This window comes from Hippocampus bargibanti, linkage group LG19, assembly GCF_051943395.1.
Source record: "Hippocampus bargibanti isolate YZ-2025 linkage group LG19, ASM5194339v1, whole genome shotgun sequence".
NCBI lineage: Eukaryota > Metazoa > Chordata > Actinopteri > Syngnathiformes > Syngnathidae > Hippocampus > Hippocampus bargibanti.
This window is the reverse complement of record NC_142752.1, coordinates 7,804,014-7,824,464: the sequence shown is the minus strand read 5'-3', so window position 1 is coordinate 7,824,464 and position 20,451 is coordinate 7,804,014. Positions and strand designations below refer to the sequence as shown.

Below are 20,451 nucleotides of genomic sequence, written 5' to 3'. Positions count from 1 at the left end.
CCATCAAGCTTAGACGGGCAGGGGACACACAGAGGTGGAGGGAGGAAGAGGATCTGAGGGAATCAGAGGGAATAGAAATTTGAAGAAGGCCAGATAGGTATGGGGGGGCAAGGTTATGGATAGCTTTAAATGTATAAAGTTTGTGTTTGTGTGACGGTTTTTCATGTCACCAGGCACTACTGAATTTGAGTTTAGACGTCCAAGTCATGTCAGGAATGAACAAAAGAGAGCAATTGAATGAATATGTCAAAAATTTATTTTGGAGGTAGTCTGAAATGTCTTGCAAAGTAGCTTATCACTCAGTGGGAACAACAGCCCCCCCCCCCCCCCGTATTGCTTGTAAAAGTACAAAGACAGATCAAGACAACAAAGTAGTCAAATACACAAAACATCTTTTCCAGATTATAAATCACATTTTGATAGTTTGTCCGGGAGTGTGATTGTACTCTGGAGCGACTTATGTTGCAACCTAACTTTTAGCTATTTTATTTGCTTTGGAGTTGAAACCTCATAAAATTGGTTGAGAAACGAGGAACTTATTTTCAAGCCCATAAAAACTGTACAACTGCAAACACATAAAAAAATGCAATCATTGTGTTGAAATTTGTTTCACACAACTGGACATTAGCTACAAAATAGTTATTTCCAATTGCGTCATGTTCACAAAGTCAGTTGAGAGAAATGCAAAAACCCGAGCATTGACCCCTGTGGGACACCACCCAATTTTAAAGTTACGCTGGGATTGGTGTCTGTGTGAATGCTATGGCTCTGGTGAGTCAATCACACGCTATGTTAAAGCCTCCATATCAAATTGGGCTTGTCGTTAAACACCACAGATGACTGAAATAGATTAACCATTGTTCCAAAATAGAGAGAAACAACACACTTCAGCATCTGAATCACATTTAATTTTCTTTTGACCCTATGATTTGACATTGGCCTTCGTTATCATTTTGGTAAAAGCCAAACGCTTGTCTGTACGTACCCTGTCATTGTTGGGTAATTAGATGAGGTTCTAGTCAGTCCTAACCAGTCCATGTTCAGTCTGAGCGACATTATACACGCCTTAATCATCACCTAGGAAATATGGAAGTTTAGGAGGTACACTTCCGTACTCTTTGCATATTGCCGGCGCAGGGGAGGGATGCATGGTTGGTACAGATTGGCGAGGTCTAGGTTAGTCTGTCATCACCCTTATCACCACCATGATGCATGCATCTTGCGAAATCGCTCTGTCTTTTCATTAGCCTGAAAATCCAACACTGAACTTTTTTTTCTCTTCATTTTTTTCCCCAATTCAACATTCATACAATAATGAATTCATCTGTTGAAGGGTCATGCTGTTGTAGCCCTAAACTCTGAAACAGCGTAGCCAAGATTTTAACTCAGTCAAACATGCGTAAATCTCACGTGATGTCATCGTGAGAGTGGCTCGGTCTTTGAATTCCAGTTTCCACTGCATGAATGTGCCGACAACAAACTGTAACTAGCTTGAGGGTGTGCCGCTACGTATCCGTGCATTCAAAGCCTGCTTTTTCTGTGCTCCTTGAATTTCTCCCCAGGTGATGTTTTAGCTAGGATTAAACAGTCGCAAGGATCAGTGCCAAGTCACACACTGGTCGGCACCTTTTGTTTGGGTTGTGACAGTGTGCTGCTGGGTGCTCTTGTGATAACCAACTCTGGAAAAAAATCTATTTTTAGGTCGACTGCAAAGTACAGCTGTTAGCGTGCGACAAAGAATGAGGGGGACAAACAAATGCTGCTATTGTGTATAAACACACCGTACTGTAAATAGCAGAGTGCAGTTTTCCATTCTCAAAGTGCCTCCCGCGGGTTCAACACTTTGACATTATCACCGCCGATTGCAGCTCGTCCGTTTTATGTCTCTCCTCCCCCTTTCTTCTGACCCTGTCCACTTAGCCACGGTCTTAAAACAGCTTGAGCCCCCAACAGATGCTGATCGCTGCCTTGAGGGGTCAAGAGTGGAGCGAGAAGGCGTGAGCGAGGCAGACGCAAGCGTGAGAGATAGCCGGGCTCTGACAGACACCATTGTAAAAGCCTTAAAAGATAAATATCCCCTCAACTCCCTCCTCTGGGTCCTATCTCAAAGATGCTTCTTGCAGAAAAAAAGGCAAAACCAAAGTGCAATTGAGGGTTTGAGTCTCCTGACAGACTGCTTGCAAATTTGCAGTGCCTCAAATTTGAAAGCTTGGAGACAACGGCAGCCTTGGGAGAGAAAGCCTTCCAACCACTGATGTTAATCCGTGGAATAAAAATATTGCAGCAACACGTGTAGACAGAATATAACAGTACTATTTACATATTTAACCTCTGTGAACTATTAGTGCTGTACTGGTGAGCTGAGAGGAGTTGAGGCTTCTCAATGAACAAATAGTGATCAATCTGGATCTTCATGTGACTGTGTGGCGTCACCGGTGCGCACTGCAGCTTTAAGCTTTAATGTCTTTCAATTCCTTGATCTCCTTGATGTGCGTCTCACCCTGACGCATATCACAGGCTTGGAAATGGTATAAAAGCAGCTGTCGTGGGACAGGGAGATTCAGACTCATCTCGGACTCAGACCCAGACAGACGCACCGCTCGCAGAGACCTGCTCAGCATCGCACGGAGTTTCACAGCACGACTTGCTCGACTCTACGCCACGATCAAGCTCTGTGCATCATCTGCCTGGAAGATCTGACAACGAACCTACTTACAAATAAAGAGAAACATCAAACTCTTTATTGGCGAGCCAGCCAGGAGCATTTTTTTTCCCTCCTCCTCAGCCCAATCAACTCTCCAAATGGAAAGATCCAGATTTCCCAGCCGCCCGTGAACCCGGCATCTTCACAGCAAGACCCCTCAAGCCGAGCTCCCGATGGGCCGCCACCACCCGTGGGCGCCCCGACCCCACCGTGAAACCTGCCGCACCCTGATGGCCGACATCGTCCAATTCGCCTGGCAACTCTGCAACTAGCTGCATCGTATATGTCCACGATCGCACATCGTCGGACATCGCTTATGTCCACGATCGGACATCATATATGTCCACGATCGGACATCGTCGGACATCGCTTATGTCCACGATCGGACTTCGGGAAGACGCTTCATGGCCGACACGGCCGCCGACGTCAGCGTTCTTCCTCAGCGTCCTGCAGAGCGCCATGGCAGCGCGATCAACGCCACCGTCGCCGATGACCCGCCTGTCCGTGCCCGGCAGCATGGCCAACCCCACGCACCTTCGTCCTCACAATCCCTCATCGATTCTCCGACTTGACCGATCCCAGCCGAACAACTCACGGTGAGAAGACCTTCCGGCATCGACTCGACGGCCGCGAGGAAAGTTTCCATCGATCGACTCAAACTGGCAGTCGTAGAGCACTCTTTGCCGTGCTCCCGTACAACGACTTCAGGCACCATGAAACTTCCTCGGCAACCACCCCACCGACGCCTGCCATGCCCGGTGACCGTCATCTTGCCTGGCCTCATCATGTCGCTGAGTGACTTTTGTTTTTATTTCTTTTTCCTTCATCGTTTTCACCGACTTCGGATCCAGGAGGGGAGCCCTGTTGCGACACACGCGTGTATGATTTTGAAGTGCGCTTTTCAACACTTTCATGTCTTTCAATTCCTTGATCTCCTTGATGTGCGTATCACCCTGACGCATAGCACACGCTTGCAAATTGTATAAAAGGAGCTGTCGCGGGACAGAGAGATCGGGCGAACCACGGGGCAGACTCAACTCGGACTCACGCCCGGCTCATGCCGGGCGTCGGACGGACATCACGGCACGACTTGCTCGACTCCACGCCACGATCAAGCTCTGCGCGTCACCTGCCTGGGAGATCTGACAACGAACCTACTTACAAATAAAGAGAAACATCAAACTCTTTAACTGCACCGTTTTTGATTCAATCTGTACTATGATTCTCTTTTAACTGCCACCATGGTCTCAAGCGTACCGGAGGTGCCAATTGCAAACGGACTTGTGACGCGACTGACGCGAAACAGACTCACCCATGTGTATATGACCACACGAGTCGAGACTCGACGTCTTAACACAAACACATGACACAGCACACCTTGCGGCCATGCAGATTGAGGCCAGAGTTAGCAGACACAGGAAAGGGGGGAGATTTGAGATGACGAAATGGGAAACCACACTGTTAAATATGGCGTCCATATTTGGAATTTTCTTATTCTTTTTTGGGTTTATGGAAAAACCCTTGCAGCCCGGTAGTCGAGTGGTTAGCACGCCGGCTTCACAGTGCAGAGGTTGTGAGTTTCAAGACCCTGTGTGGAGGTTGCATGTTCTCCCCAGGCCCGCGTTCCTCCCACGTTCCAAAAGCATCAATGGCAGGCTGATTGAACACTCTAAATTGTGTAATGGATGGATGGATGGATGGATGGATGGATGGATGGATGGATGGATGGATGGAACCCCAACTAAAACCCCAATAGAATACCATGTAAAGCGTCTGAAATTCTCCATCGTGACAGTGACTTCAGTTTTACATTTACAAAATATGCTTCCCCATTCCGTTTAAGTACATAGGATTAAATATCCCAACTTCTCGTCCATTGAGCAGAGTGCTGAGAGCTAGCGTATGCGTGTGTGCGTGCCTGCCAAGCCTCGGCGTCCTGTCTTGAGCCTGACTTTTGGGGATTTATCTGTTTATCAGCTACAGATCTGCTTCCAAATGTAATGGCTTCTTTCTTGGCTTCATTCTTAGCAGTGAAAGTTACTCTGATAGTTTTGGCAAGATCCTGTTTCCCAAAAAAGACAAAAAAAAAGTGTCTCAATCTCTTCAGTGAGGCTGATAATTACAGTGCGGTCTTTCTTTCATTCGAATGGCTCTCAGGGGGTCAAGGACATTCCAAATGGATGAGAGTGCCGCATAAAAAATGAGAGAGGACCACCCTGTTGAGGAGTAAAGGGTGACCTTTATGGGGCAAATCTCACATAAACACTCTTTGAATACGTTTTGATGAGGTGAACGAAAGACGCGCAAGACTAACATAAGGGCACACATAGTTGCAGTCTCGCCGATTCCTCAAAACCTCCCCAGCCTTTGTATCTTTACCAGGGAAGAAATCATTTTGAGTCCCTTCATTCAGTCCCGACTCTCTCTCTCGGGAGGGGGGGTTGTATTCGAAACGCACGTGTGCAAAATAATCATTGTTGATATCTTTATCCTTTGGCGCAGCTCTGCGAGCATGGCTCCAAGGGAGAACGCAAAGGACAGCCCCCCCCAACTAATTGGCAGTCTGGATTTGCTTTATTTTGCGGATGTTATAATAGAATTTGCCTCAGAACCAAACACATGGCCAGATAAGGACGTCCGCGGTCGGGATTGAGGGACGGAAATATTTTCATAATAACAACGCTAACCACGCTCAAAATAAAATGCAAGCAAACCGAAGGTGATGGTAAAAATTGCGCTTTTCTCCTCCATTGTCTGGTCAAAGCAAAAATGAACCACAGGGCTTGTTCGGGCTGACCGAATTGTATGTTTTTTGAGGCCAAATGCCAAGATCCAAATAGAAAGCAAGTCGCTCAAGAGTATGCGCGTGCAAATGTCGGGCCGCTGCCACAACTGATCAGCAACCGACTTGGGTAGACCAGCTATGATTAAAAGCACATTAAACAAAAGAAAAGTAGTCATGCCTTTTTTTCTCAAGAAGGGAATTGATTGTGAGCGAGGCCAAGTTCCAAGTAGGCAAATAACAGTTTGAAATGAATGGAGGAAAAAAATAAAATCTGTGTTTATTATGTATAATTACATAATAAACATTATGTTTATTATGACACCCCCAAAAAATTGGTGACCACTGTTATAAAGAATTTCTTTCCGTTCTTGCTAGTATTGCAGCTAAGCATTGACAACCATAAGATGCCATGTCGCGGCATAGCAGCGACATGGCAACCTTCAATGCACACCTAACGAGCAGCAAAAACCTTATAGGTATCAGGTTGCGGGCAGGAAACAGATGGCCTGCTGCTGAGATGTAGGTGGGTGGGGGTGTGGGGTGCGGGTGGGGGTGGGAAATGCCATAGAAGGGGAGTGAGACTGACTCCCTCCATCATTCATCTTTTTCATCCTCAGCTGCAAGGAAGAGGAAGAGTGAGAAAGCGGTGGTGTTCGGGGATCAGATCAAAGGCTACAAGCCAAAGATCGCAGTGATGGAGTTCGCCGGGAGATTTTCACATCCAGCACGGTGCAAGAGACGACAGCGGCAACCTATTTGAGACTACCGTGTCGCATCCAGATGCGCGACGGAATATTTTGCGACGCACAAACAAGATTACAGAAATAAGGCAAGATCTAATGAACCCGGTAGATAGTATATCATGGTATCAATTACAGGCTGCATGGAAGGTTTAGAAGTTTAAAGATTATATGTGTGATTATCATATTTGATAGTACAAAAATTAAATCAGCAATCAAACATCAATATTACTGGAGGAAACTCATGCCTGGCTGGGGTTGACACATTGGCCTACAAGGCTGGACTGTGTAGGCTCACAGCTGTACAGGAGTGGTCCATCGAGGAAAAGGATTATTCAGCCATCATCTGTACTTCTTTGAAGGTGCCGGACGATTCGATCCTCATCCAGAGAGCTTCGTCAGCGAACTAAAGTTGTGCTAGCAACCCTGACCTAAATTAAACTACCATGATACTCCCATGGCAGGGAACAGTCCACTGCTCCCGTACCCTTAACGCAGGGACCTACCAGAGCAGAGGTCTGGCAAGGCCACCTCTGTCCATTAGGAATATAGGACTCGAGTTACCAGCACAAATTTAGTTAATTGACGAAGCTCTTCAGATGAGGAGCAAAATGTCCGACACCTTCAAAGAAGTACAGATGACAGCTGAAGAAACGTTTTCTTCGAAGGCTGGACTAGACAGCACCAAATTGAAAGGGGGGAAAACAGATTACCATGGTTTTTAGGTGCTTTTTGCTTTCTGATCTCCCTTCTTAATGTCAAATATGATTAAATATGTAGCTCATGGCAAAGATATTAGCAGCACTGAATCTGGATACTCCCAAGAAGTTTTAAAAACGTTGTCGATGAAGATTTATTTTCTTGAGACCACAAATTTTGGTATGGAGTCGCATAAAGCTAGTGTGGTGGAACCATATGAGTTATGTCAATAACTTCAAATTAAGGTATATAATCTGTTCCGCACCAAGTTTACAATTGGTGCGGAACGTCTCCATTTGCAAACGAGCGAAATCAAGCATCTGTGTTGTGTGTCTCATTCTTATTGCCTTAAAAAACTCTCCAAGAAAATTTCTCCCATCCCATTTATCTCTATTACATTCATAAACAATTATGAAATTAAACAGTGGACCAATAAATTTCACATCCCACATCCTCCCATGCATATGACGCTTGTCGCGTTTCCTGACCCTCGTTACTGACCCCACCTTGCTATACAAATGACAAGAAAGGGTGGCAGGAGACAAAAAATACTCCACCCCCAGCGAATTTTTGTGGGCTGGAAAACGAAGCACATCTGCTTCTGCCATCACCCTCCCCCACCCTCGACCCACCCCCACCAACCTCCACCCCACCTCCCTTTTCACCTACCCAATAACTTCAGATGGAGTATTTTTAGAGAAAAAGACCATGTCTAAAAAGAAAAACAATAAAAAAATAAAAGCAAGCTGAGTTTCTGAACACATAAAACTGGAAACATGAGAACGATTTACCCCCCCAAATTCCAATAAAGAGGAGAGAAGAGTTTGGAGCAGACACAGCTATCGAACCTTTCTCCGACTTGCTAGAGTAAATAAAGCTATTTGATGCCGCGGCGTAAATGGGTGATGACGGAATGAGTGCTAAAAATGTGAGGGTAAAATGAGTCGGGAAGAGGGGTAACGAGGGGGTCTTGAACATATTGCATACAGTCAATACGATTTTGAAATCTGGCTTGTGGTGAGAAGGCAAAGAGGCGTCACTGAAAGGAAAGCCACGTGTTGACAACACAATTCGTTCAGCCAATAAGACTACTTTTCTTTAAAACATATTTTATCGTTTCCCCATTTGCAATATGTCCTCGTTTGGGTGTTCTGTTAATGAGGAATGACATTTTAACGCGAGTTTGGAAAAGAAAAAAACACGGGATTGCAAAGATGCAAACTCATTCACCGCCATTCCTGAATTTATTCGGAAATTGAAAATATGACATAAAGCGCCATTCCAAAATTTGTTCAGGTTTTATTTTTTCCTAGTTTGAGTGCCGATAAAGCGCTGGCCATGGCCTCTGGCAATGTTTTTCCCCTTCCACAAAGAGGCAGCATTTCTCTTTTTCCCATGTTAGCGCTTTGTTCCAGCTTCAGCTGATGTTAAAGCGCTACATAAACCAATATGTATGTATTGCATTGTATTTTCGCCAGCCACCCTCATTTCAAGCTCATATAACTCCAGATACATATAATTTAGTAATTAACATTTTTTTTTCGGATAAAAGAAGATAGTCTAAGGTTTGTAACGCTGTATTGAATGTTTATGTAGTTCTAAAAGTCAATATTGCGTGGGTCCTGGAATTTGAGTGACAATGACAAAAACTGGAGACACTGCACTGGAGTGGACACATTTTTGCACATCGTCTGGCCGTTAATGAGTTTAAAAAAAATGGAAAAATGCCATTAGTCCGGAAGGGTTGGCATCCAGAGCCAAAGTATAGCAACAAGGGTATGTTCACGTAAGCATGTATGTTTACATGTGTTATCGCAATCAGCATTTTCCTCAAACGTTACAAGGGGACAAATATGCTCGACCAACATAAAGTTATTTTATTTGCTGCTGTTACCTAATGTGACCCGAGATTTTTCTCGATGGGTTCATTCCTCACAGCTGCTCCATGTTTGACTCACACTGGACGTCCGCTGTTGCCAAATTCAATATTAATATCAACAGGACCTTGGAGGAAAAAATAAGAAGAAATAATTCCAGGCCCCAGGGAGATTTACCGCTCCATCAAGTTTGATGTAAAATCACCTTAATCCCACTCTGCGATGCTGACCTTTGCCAAAAGAAGCGTACTGTAAAACGGTGACTAGTTCAAGTACACGTGATGTGTGTTTGTGTCGAATTTGCGGTGTTGGCATACACTCTCACCACCGTTTGCCTCATCTGTACACAAACCCGCAGCTTCCTGTCAGGAGCCAAATCCGGTGAATCGAGTCTGGCACATCTCCCTCTCTGCTCATGTTACCTCATGTTTCAGTGGAATCTTACAACACACACACAATTAGTACAAGGCGCCAATTAACTTGTACTAACCCCTTTCAATAGCAAGCGCCTACACATCCCCTAAGGTGATGCCGCCAGACGAGCCATTTAAAAATCGAGGATGCTCCTACATCGCCCCTGAGCAGCGAGCTCGCCAACATAACAACACTCAATCCCAACATGCTCAGACTGAAGTCAAAGTGACACTTACACACACATTGTCGCAACGGAATGACCTCCGAGGTGCAGGAAGTAACTTTCTTGAAAAAGATACTCTTGTCAAAACTCCCCACACTTTGAAAACAAGCTCACACGTGTGTAGTCCGGCGTGGCTCCGAGGACGAAAGCAGAGTCCAAAAAAGGGAAAACGTTGTGAGAGAGCAAGGAGGAGGTGGAGGTGAGTGGGGGGAGGCAAATGAATAGCCCCCTTTGAGACTCCTGACTCCCTCTCGTCGTGCTTCTGATCCAATGTGGAGGTGGAAGAAACAGTCCCTTTTATTTTAGATTTTTGCCCTCCTTCCCGTTACAAGTTCAAGGCGGCTTTAGACAACAGGAATGTGACAGCAAGAGAGAGGGAGGGTGCGTGAGAGAGAGAATGAGAGAGAGTGAGAAAGAGGGAAGAGGTAGACACAAGCCGGACATGTAGTAGTGTTCACCTCCACAACACTCTACTGTGTTAGCAGCCTGAGGGATGTGGAAAGGGGAGGGATACAATAAGCGGGGCATACATGTGTCAGAGAGAGTGCGAGAGAGGCGGCAGTGTGGAGCTACAGGAAATGACCTGGGGATTTTATTCAGATGAAACAGGGAAGGTTGGTGCGCAACAGGCTTAACCAGCCTACTCGTACAATGTCGTGAAACGTACCGTGGAGAACAAAAACACAAAGGCGGAGGAAGGGGGCAGGGGGTGTAGGGGATAAATAAAGTGATTGAAATCAATATCCGTCAGGAAATGGTTCCAAAAAACGAATGTGGGGCCCTATAGTGAGTCATTTTTCACAAGTGCAGAAAACTGGAAACAGTGGTGAAGTGTACCGGCAGGGTTTGGCCAATTTATCCAGAAGGTCAATAAATTACCCCTCCCCTCCAATGAATAAATAAATAACTAAGACCTGCTGATCTCAGTTGAGGTCAGCATTTATGAAGAAGGTTGGGCAAAAATAGCAGGCATGGGAAAGTCAAGTGAAAGTTGATTATTTAGTTCATATTTAACTCATTCACTGCCAGACAATGGGCAAAATGTGTCTACTCCAGTGTCAGGGTTTTTGTCATTGTCACTTGAATTCTAGGACCCACAGAATATTGAGTTTTAGGATGACATAAACATTCAATGCAGCCTTAAAAATCTTAGACTCTCTTCTTTCATCAGAAATTAGAAAGAATTCCTAAATTATATGGGTCTGGAGTTATATGAACTTGTATTGAGGGCCGCTGTCCAAAATACAATGCAATACATACATATTGGTTTATGTAGCGCTTTAACAACAGCTGAAGCCGGAAACAAAGCGCTAACATGGAAGAAAGGGAAATGCTGCCCCATGTGGAAAAGAAAAAAAATTGCCATAGGCCATGTCCAGCGCTTTGTCAGCACTCATGCATGAAAAAAACCTGAACAAATTCGGGAAAGGCGCTCTACGTCATATTTTCAATTTCTGAAGAAATTCTTGAATGGCAGTGAATGAGTTAAAAACAGATCACCTTTTGGTGCTTACATGAAGCTAGATGTCTAAAAATCCCAAATCGCCATAAGAACAGTACGTTTGTGGTGCTACAGGACCACCTGTAAATGGCCAGCGATTTATTTTATTTGCCCCCAGGCTTCTTTCAACACACGCACACACATCCTTCTTATTTGTTTTCCTCATTCTCTGCCTCCATCTTCATCCAGCGCATGACGAAAACTGAAACCAGCCACAAGCTGAAAAGAATTACCGCCCCCACCACCACCACTACGACCAGCACCACCATCAAAATTCAACCCAGCCCCCCCACATGCTCCCACTAATGACCACCATCTTCCACGCTGGACAGAAAACCAAAAAACATTTAAAGAGCCACGGTGCACCAAGCGACGTTGAAGCCGTTGTGCCCTGAGTGCGCGACTTTACGATGGAATGGGTAGGAAGCACCCTTGCAGGGTCGCTTAAATTGCACGTTGCGGCCTACATTGTACGTTGGGGCAACATGGGAGATATGAATGTACAGTACTTCCTTTGACGCATTAAGTGCAACAATGTGAGCGCTCTTTGGAATTGAAAAAGGAAGTTGCGGCTTGGAATTGAAGCAGATTTACGTGGGTCTCTTTTAATTTGTTGTCATATTATTTTGTTTTCTTTTGGTCTTTTGACTTCAAGATGGCGCCGCGAGAGTGGCTGTCTTTACAGCAGTTCCTGTATTTTGTTTTTCTACTTCTTCCTTTCCTTTCCATTACTTTGCTGCTGTGAAATGTAAATTTCTCCACTGCCAGACTAGTAAAGGCTAATCGATTCCATTTTTTTATTTCTGTCTGAGACATTGATTTCATTTCATTGCATTTTGCAAAAATAAAATAACATAAAATGTATGTGCAGCTACACGACGGCTTGCGATCTCCTTCAACCTCAGCGTGTGAGGGTGATTAGAGTTTACGACCACAATTTGGTGTCGGTGCGCGCCGCTCGACTTGGCCAGCGACCAGATAAGCAGATGACGACAGCCGACCAAGCGCTTTTGCGCAGAACACAACCGCTGACCTAAACCTGCTGGCAAAGCACAATCCCCTTAAACCCCCCGCATCAGCATGTCGCCATGGTAACCTCTCCGGCGCCAGCTGACCCCCCCCCCCTCCCACAGCGTCTCTCTTGGGAGTGCCAGGTACTTTTCAGATGCTTAATTTTTAACTTTTGGCAAAGAGCAGCTAAACTAGTTGCACACACAGAATGCCTTGTATAGGTATTGGCAGGCATCACAACATATGCGATTAATGCAGCACACACATGCATATACACACACACGGGGTCAGACGAGGTCACGTTTGTATTCTTGCAGCGGTGTTCCTGAGTGTGCCGGCTGCGGTTGTTTTGTGCAGAGTCAGGTTTGTGTTAAAACACAGCTCATTCCTTTTTGCTCACTAAAAATCAAACACACTAAGACAAAGAGCGACTTTTTCTCTCTCCAACGCGTTTTTGCTCTGTGGTTTCCCTCCGATACTGGAAAAGAAGTTTGAAACAGTTAGTTAAAAACTTTTTGGGGGGGTTTACAATTTGTTATGTATTTAAAGTCTAAGACGTTTTTTTTAGGTGGGGCATCAATTACTCGATCACAATCAACTCATTCACTGCCATTCACGAATTTATTCGGGAATTGAACATATAACGTCGAGCGCCATTCCCAAATTTGTTTTTTCATGCTTGGGTGCCGATAAAGCACTGGCCATGGCCTTTGGCAATGTTTTTCTTATCCACAAGGGGCAGCATTTCTCTTTTTTTCCATGTTAGCGCTGTGTTGAAGCTTCAGCTGTTGTTAAAGCGTTATATAAAGCAATGTGTATGTATTGCATTGTATTTTGGACAGCCATTTCAAGCTCATATAACTCCAGATCCATATAACATAGGAATTAACTATTTGTTTCTGATGAAAGAAGAGAGTAAAAAGTTTCTAACGCTGTATTAAATGTTTATGTAGTCCTAAAACTCAATATTCTGTAGGTGCTGGAACTCAAGTGACAATAACAAAAACGCTGGCACTGGAATGGATATATTTTTGCACGTCTGGCAGTGAATGAGTTAATACAGTTTGTGTAAACGATCGCTGACGAGTTTTCCTCGAACCCTTCAGAATAAGCATTTCTCACCACATTTTATAGTCTGTCACAAGAAAACATAGCATGCAGAAATGAAAGCAACATGCTTTTTCTCTTTTTTACCACAATTGGGAACCGTCAAAAAAAAGAAAATGCTACAAAATCAAACATTTTGAGGTCTAGATCATGCCAACCATCTTAAATCACTTTTTTTATTATAAAGGACTGAGGGGGGTTTTCAATTTGGAACGGGCACCCGATGCCTCACAAGACCACGTGTGGCATGATGTCAGATGCTAAAAATCATGTTTATTCTCATTAGTGGGTACTTAACGTACATATGTTTCTGGGTTTTCACCCATACCCCTACTCCCCTCCCCATGCTTGAAAAAAGACTGATGTTTGGGGCTACAATGCAGCGAGTAGTGACCGCAAGTGCATGCTAGCGTGCCAGTATAAACACCCGTGGGTTCATCTTCCGACATTCATGTGTGGTTGGGAGCAAAAAGGGGGTGCGCTGGTTTGCAGCAGTCACACAAGTACCGCATTTTCCGGTGTATAAGGCACACCAGAATATAAGGCGCCCCCCATTGCAAATTGCAAATTTCCCCATTGTGGGACGAATAAAGGTTTTCTGATTCTGATTCTGATTCATTGAATGGTGTATTTTCATACTCTTTACATATATAGGGCACACCGGACTACAAGGTGCACCTTCAATGAATGAAAATGGTTTTCCAAATATTATATATAAATAGATAAAAATTTTCCAAATATAAGGTACACCACATATAAGGCGCTACAGGAGAGGCTGGGGTTATGCAGGACTTCTTCAACAGGGGAAAATGGAGTCGCTGGCTGCTGACAGTAGTTGCGATACCTGTTGTGGCTCAATATTACTTCACGTATAAGGTGCACCTGCGTATAAATCGCAGGGACACCTTTTGAAGAAATTAAGGCTTTTGGGTGCGCCTTATACACCGACAAATACGGTACTTAGTAAAATGACTTGTTTCTTTCATCTTTTCAAAGTGAAATGGAAATATAGTTAGTGTAGTTGTCAAAATAACATCCACGTCTTCACAAAGCATGCTACGTCACCAGACACCATGCACAGCAGGTTATATTGTCGTTCGTCAGCAGCTCGGTGGTGCAGATGAACACACCCCAACCTCCCCGCACCCTCACCAGCAATTAGCGTTGTTCATTAGGCTTTCCCTGACGTTGTCCTACCATCCCAAGAGTCTGCTGTGTATGGTTCAAAGGAGGCAGCGCGTGAGGCTTACCGAGGCCCATCAGTCACGCTGAAGCGCTCCAAACGGGAAGTCGTAGAGGGAGGGCCTCTTCATCTTGATTTAGCTTGAGAGAAATACCTCAAGGGAGGAAGCGACCTGAGCTGTAGCACTGGGACTCGAATACAAACAATAATACGGATCAGCGATGGAAACCATCTTTTACTTCGGTGAAGATCAAGAAATCCCCAAAGTTTCAAGTTTCAAGCTCTGTCAAGAGCAACAACCGTAAAAAACGCAATTGACAATATTACTGCACTGTCGGAATTTTGTAATAGTGAAAGTTGCTCTTTTGACATTGGGCGGTAAATATTGGGGCGGGATTTCTCTCGAGTGGGAAAACTCTCATTTAGATTGATACCTCCACTGTCTAACGCTCCACATGCTGATTCTTTTATAAAATGCACAAACTCAACCGAATGTTAGCTGAGCCACAAACAAGGTAGTCCAAGATGGCCGTCAGCAAGTGCTCTCATGAGCCTTGCTTTTTTTGTTGTTTTTGTGTTTTCTTTTTTCACTTTGAGTTGTTGTACGTCGTGTGGAACGGATGCGGATTGTTTTCAGCATTTTTGGCCACGATATTCATAAGGGAGCAGACTGTCACGGCTTGGAATTGAAGCGGATTTACGTGGGACAGGAGATGTGAGACCATCTCTTTTTGTCAATGGATGGTACAGCTCTGTGTTTGCTTTCAACATTTGGCTTATAGCAGACATGCACATGTCACCGTAACTCTGATCCACTAGTGAAAAGGACGCTTTCGTCCTCTCCTTTTTCATCTGAAACTGCTTCATACAACAAAGATGGAGCAGAAAGTGCTTTAGATTGAATCACTGTGTCTTTGTGTTGTCATATTATTGTGTTTTTTTTGTTTGTTCTTTTGACTTTAAGATGTCACTGTGAGAGTGGCTGCCTTTACAGCAGCTCCTGTATTTAGTTTTTCTACTTCTTCCTTTCCTCTCCTCTTCCTTCCATAACTTTGCTGTTGTGAAATGTAAATTTCTCCACTGTGAGACTTATAAAGACTAATCCAATCCAAACACATACATACACTATGCAACAAAAGTATCCCCAGTTAATTATTTTGGCATGTTGCAAAAACATTGCACAACAGCACTTAGGTCAGAAAAGTACGTTTAAAATACTTAACTGGGTTAATCCCTCTTGCTCAAACCTTGTGGCAACCAGTTTAATTTCCGTCTGCAGCCCCTTGAGAGACATACCCAAGTTCAAACCTCTCCATCGCCCAACCTGGCGTCTTTTTGTTGAACATTTACCCTTCCGCTTCCCTCCCTTCCGCACCCTCATTCATCGCAAACACCCGCTTGTCGATGGAGCTGTTTGGTGACTTCGGGTTATCGCAAGCTGATAAGCGAGGTCAGAAAGCGATAGAAGACAAAAAAAAAAAAAAAACGACTCCATAAACACAGCTGAAGTGTTGCCCTGTGTTTGTCTGCATCCGCCGATTATTACTGAGATTAAAACAAAAAAATGGATGGCCACTAAGAGAACTATTCGACAATGCACTTTCAAACGATAACTCAAAAGAGGCTGGTGTGAATCAGGTCTAGACTGATAATGTCGCGGATTTTTGAGAGGCTACAGGCCACGACGTTGATTGATCAGTCCCGGATGTTTGGGCATCTGGATAATGCGTGTGTGTCGCAGAAAATGGTTTAAAAAACGACAGCCAGGGTTATCTCGGGGACGGCTTACTGACTAAACAAAAGAATAAAACCATCATCTCCACAGACTATAAACAACATGTTTCAGATTTTTAAAATGGGACACAAAAATATATACTATATATTGATTGGCATCCTACAGTAAAACTCAAGAATTGAACAGTGTGATTTGGTTCTCGTTTTTTAAAGCCACAACAACACAATCATGCCACATAATGTCCTTTTCTGTGTCAAATAAATAAAATCACAGCATCCAAATTGAGTCTGTGAAGCTTATGATTGGGCAAACGGCGCCTCCCTGTGGCACATGTCAAAAGCTGATGACTTACCACAGGTGTAGATGACGCTCAGGTACTTCCTGGTGCCATAATAGCAGGGATCTCCAAATTCCCTGGATGAGGCTCGAACCAAGCAGCTTTTCTTGGCTTGACAGCGGGAGGTGACGACCTGCAGAGCTGTGGACGACTGGCAATCTGACGGAAAACAAAACCATTTATTGAGGATGTAAATCGTTGTCGGTGATTTATATATGAGACATGTCAACAGTCCCCAATGAGTGGTGCCACAAGTAAGAGGGGAAAAGTTAGAATGAATTTGATCATAGACTTTTTAATGCAGTAACGTGGGCCTAAAATGTGAACCCAAGCACCTGGGTAGAGGCAAAGGGACATTCCCCAGCAGGAACTAACAATCTGAAATTCCTGACCATGACAGAGTGAGGTCAAAGCCTGCTGAAAACCAGCGTGAGGCTTGAAAATTGCCCAATGATAAGGAACAGTCAGGAGGATTTTACAATTTCCTTTTCGTCAACTGTTAAAGATGCATGAGCTACATCTGACCTGAATTCTGATATTAATCTGAATAATTGCCCATGCTCAACGCCCAATGCTCTGATTATAAAGTGCTACTATTTGCTATACGTCTGTGTAGGCTCTCAGTCGTACAGGAGTGTCACATCGAGGAAAATGTTTCATTGGCCGTCATCTGGTAACCATGGAGGCTTTGTCATACTAATGAGGTCAAACCAGAGCCATAGCCATTAGAGATATAGGGCCAGGGTTACCGGCACAACTTTAGTTTGCTGACAAAGCTCTTTGGATTAGGAGCGAAATGTCCGACACCTTCAAAGAAGTACAGATGACAGCTGGAAAAAAACTTCCCACTATTTCCTATACTTTTCGTTTCTGGAAGAACTTTGATCATTAAAATAAATCTCTTAAAAAGCCAAGTCGTGGTTTTACAGCTTACTGCGGTTTTTAAAAAAAAATCAAGGTTTCACAAGATGCTAATGATGTTTGTCACCATTAATGGGCTAAGGGGACAACGTGTTAAAACATGGACCAAGATGATTGCTTACTTACAGAGTGCAGCGAAAGTGCTGCCTTTGAGGTTAATTAGGGCCATGCAGTCACCGTTTTTTGTGTCTCTTTCTCGCGGAGGAGAGAGGGGAGGGGTGAGCAGTTACGCATGGACGCATCTCATGGGTCCAAGTTTCTGTGGCTCTCGTTACGGATTCACCACAAATGGACGAGCAGACAAGGACCTTATTTTACATGGCAACACTCACACATACATACACACAGACAGGCATACATAACTGCTGTTAAATGTGACCTTTGACCCTCAACCACCTTTGTGGCCATCATAGCCACCCGAAGGACTGCCCACTGCCAACAAGGATAGGCCTGTGGCTCCCAAGAGAAGGTTCACAGTGAAGAGAAGAAAAAATGCGATGTGGGGGAGTAATTTAGATGTCAAGAGTTTTGTCTGATGATAATGAGTTAGATGAGAGAAGAGGGCTACTTCTTTGAGGCTCCTGCACAGTTAGGACTTGTCCAACTCGGCGAGGACAGAAAAAAAAGGGAGAAAACATCAAAGAAAGCTTATAATTGAGTGTCTTTTCACTCCCTCTTTAAATATTTTTGGTCATGAAGGTTGTACTATCACACAGTCTACTCCACTATTTTCAGTAGAGGGTATTCTAGGGAAAAAACAGAACTATTTTTGGGTCTGTTTAAAATGGTTCTGATTAAAACAAATTTTATTAATTTCCTAATATAGAAAGAATCTTTTTTTTAACAATAATATTGATTTATATCGTGCTGTAACAATAGCTGAAGCTGTAACAAAGCACTTAACACGGACAGCTATCATATAGAGGAAATAAAGCAGTCACAAAGATAGTAAAAAGTACCAGGGAGTGAAACTAAGATCAAGTCAGAGTCGAACGCCAAACAAACACAAAGAGTAGATTTGGAATCAACCTCAAATAATCCATATCGGTCCCGCCTAGAAATTGGCATTGATGTTGCAGTTTTCTAAACTGAGAATCAACGGTGCAGCAACACTTGTAGAAAGACAATGGAACAATACTCAGATATAATTTTTCAGCTACTCCGAAAAAAATATATACTGGCCTGATGGATTGTCTTAATTTTTAAAATACTTTGTGTATTATTATTGTATCTTCAACTCACATATACATCCACTATACCTTTTAAGCAATGGATGAAACAAAATTGGTGCAGCAACACATGGAGACAGAGAATTAAAAATTAATTATCTGGATTTTGTTTCATGATTTAATCCCACAATAAAAATGAGATTAACAATACAAAAAAGGTTGTACTATCACACAGTCTACTCCACTATTTTCAGTAGAGGGTATTCTAGGGAATCCCACAATAAAAATGCCCAATATGCCATAATGCAATGGAGCATGGTATAACATAAAAAAAAAAATACCAATTTGAACTTTGGAAGTGATGCCATACGTCACAAAATCTGCTTTTGAAAAAAATAATGTGGGTCTGCGCTGTCACTCATGAAAAGCTCACTTCCTGCAGCTCGGCGTGACACGGGAGCCACGTGAAAGACATAGGGAATCCCATTCGACAGTCTGGAACAGCCCAAATTGTGCGATTGTGCGTGAGTGTGGCCTTTCTATGCGCACTGTGACGGTGCACAAAGCCAAACGCTATTTGACGGTTAAACAATGCTTTTCTCTGCCTCTAATCTGCCTTTTGTGTCACCGTAACAGTAGAGTTCATCTGCCAACGCGACTGCCACAGTTACGCTACTGTATTTAATGTCGAGCTTGAAACTAGATATTAGATGCACACAATTACACACATACACACAGTAAGCCACCTGCTGCGATACCTATTGGAGTGGAGGGCGCTCCATTGGCACAGTATGTTCTTGACTCACACTGCTCGGGTTAGCCTTTTGAACTTGGTGTCGCATAAAGCAGGCCCCCGCCACTCCCCGAGACACACACACTGCAGGGGTATGTTGGCATTGCATTGTGCAGCTCGCCATTTAAACTCACACTGGCGTCGTAAACAACAATAAAAATGTAGAGGTTAAATTATGAGCATCTTTGTCATGCATCTAAGCACACGCACACACACGCACACAAACACACACACGCACACACACACACACACACACACACACACACACACACACACACACACACACACACACACACACACACACACACACACACACACACACACACACACACACACGTACACACACACACACACGCACACACACTCACACACAAACACACACACACACGGAAACATTCTTAACTCATTCATTGCCAGAGATGGGCAAAAATCTGTCCATTCCAGTGCCAGGTTTTTTGTCATTGTCACTTGAATTCCAGAACACACAGAATATTGCGTTTTAAGACTACATAAAGCGGCCCGGTAGTCGAGTAGTTAGCATACCGGCTTCACAGTGCAGAGGTCGCCGGTTCGCGTCCCGGTCCGGCCTCCCTGTGTGGCGTTTGCATGTTCTCCCTGGACCTGCGTGGGTTTTCTCCGGGTCCTCCGGTTTCCTCCCACACTCCAAAAACATGCATGGCAGGCAGATTGACCACTCCAAATTGTCTCTAGGTGTGAGTGTGAGAGTGAATTCCTAAATTATCTGGAGTTATATGAGCTTGAAATCTAAAATGCAATACATACACATTGGTTTATATAGCGCTTTTACAACAGCTGAAGCTGGAACAAAGTTCTAACATGGAAAAAAAGGGAAATGGTGCCCCTTGTGGAAGGGAAAAAAAATTTCCAGAAGCCATGGCCAGCGCTTTATCGGCGCCTAAGCATGAAAAAACGAACGAACTAATTCGGGAATGGCAATTCAATCCTTGTCCCCTTGCTACGGCACATCTGAGGACAGGATGACATCCGATCTACATTCCAACCCAGTTCCGCCCCCAACAATGTGTGAGTCTGTGTGCGCGGGGCTTTATATATATCTCAGGGTGCATTTTAAAGCCCGGGCCAGGAAACAACTGCTTGAAATGATAATAAATCTTTCTCATCTTAAAGCATCGAAATGGGCGTGTCAGTCGACAAATCACTGGAGGAAGCTGTAAATCTCCAAAAATGCACAAGAGCGTAAAAAAAATCATGCTACATCACTCCCACAGTC

The 20,451-nt window shown here is 44.0% G+C and overlaps 1 protein-coding gene across 1 annotated transcript in view; it reads right to left on the bottom strand.

Moving 5' to 3' along the window:
- The window catches only part of eva1aa (eva-1 homolog A, regulator of programmed cell death a), a 45,889-nt gene that overhangs the window by 8,596 nt on the left and 16,842 nt on the right, over positions 1–20,451 (bottom strand). Inside the window, exon 6 of the mRNA XM_089021793.1 lies at positions 16,332–16,475. Within this exon, the coding sequence (XP_088877919.1) occupies positions 16,332–16,475 (144 nt within the window). The remainder of the gene's footprint in view (positions 1–16,331; positions 16,476–20,451) is intronic.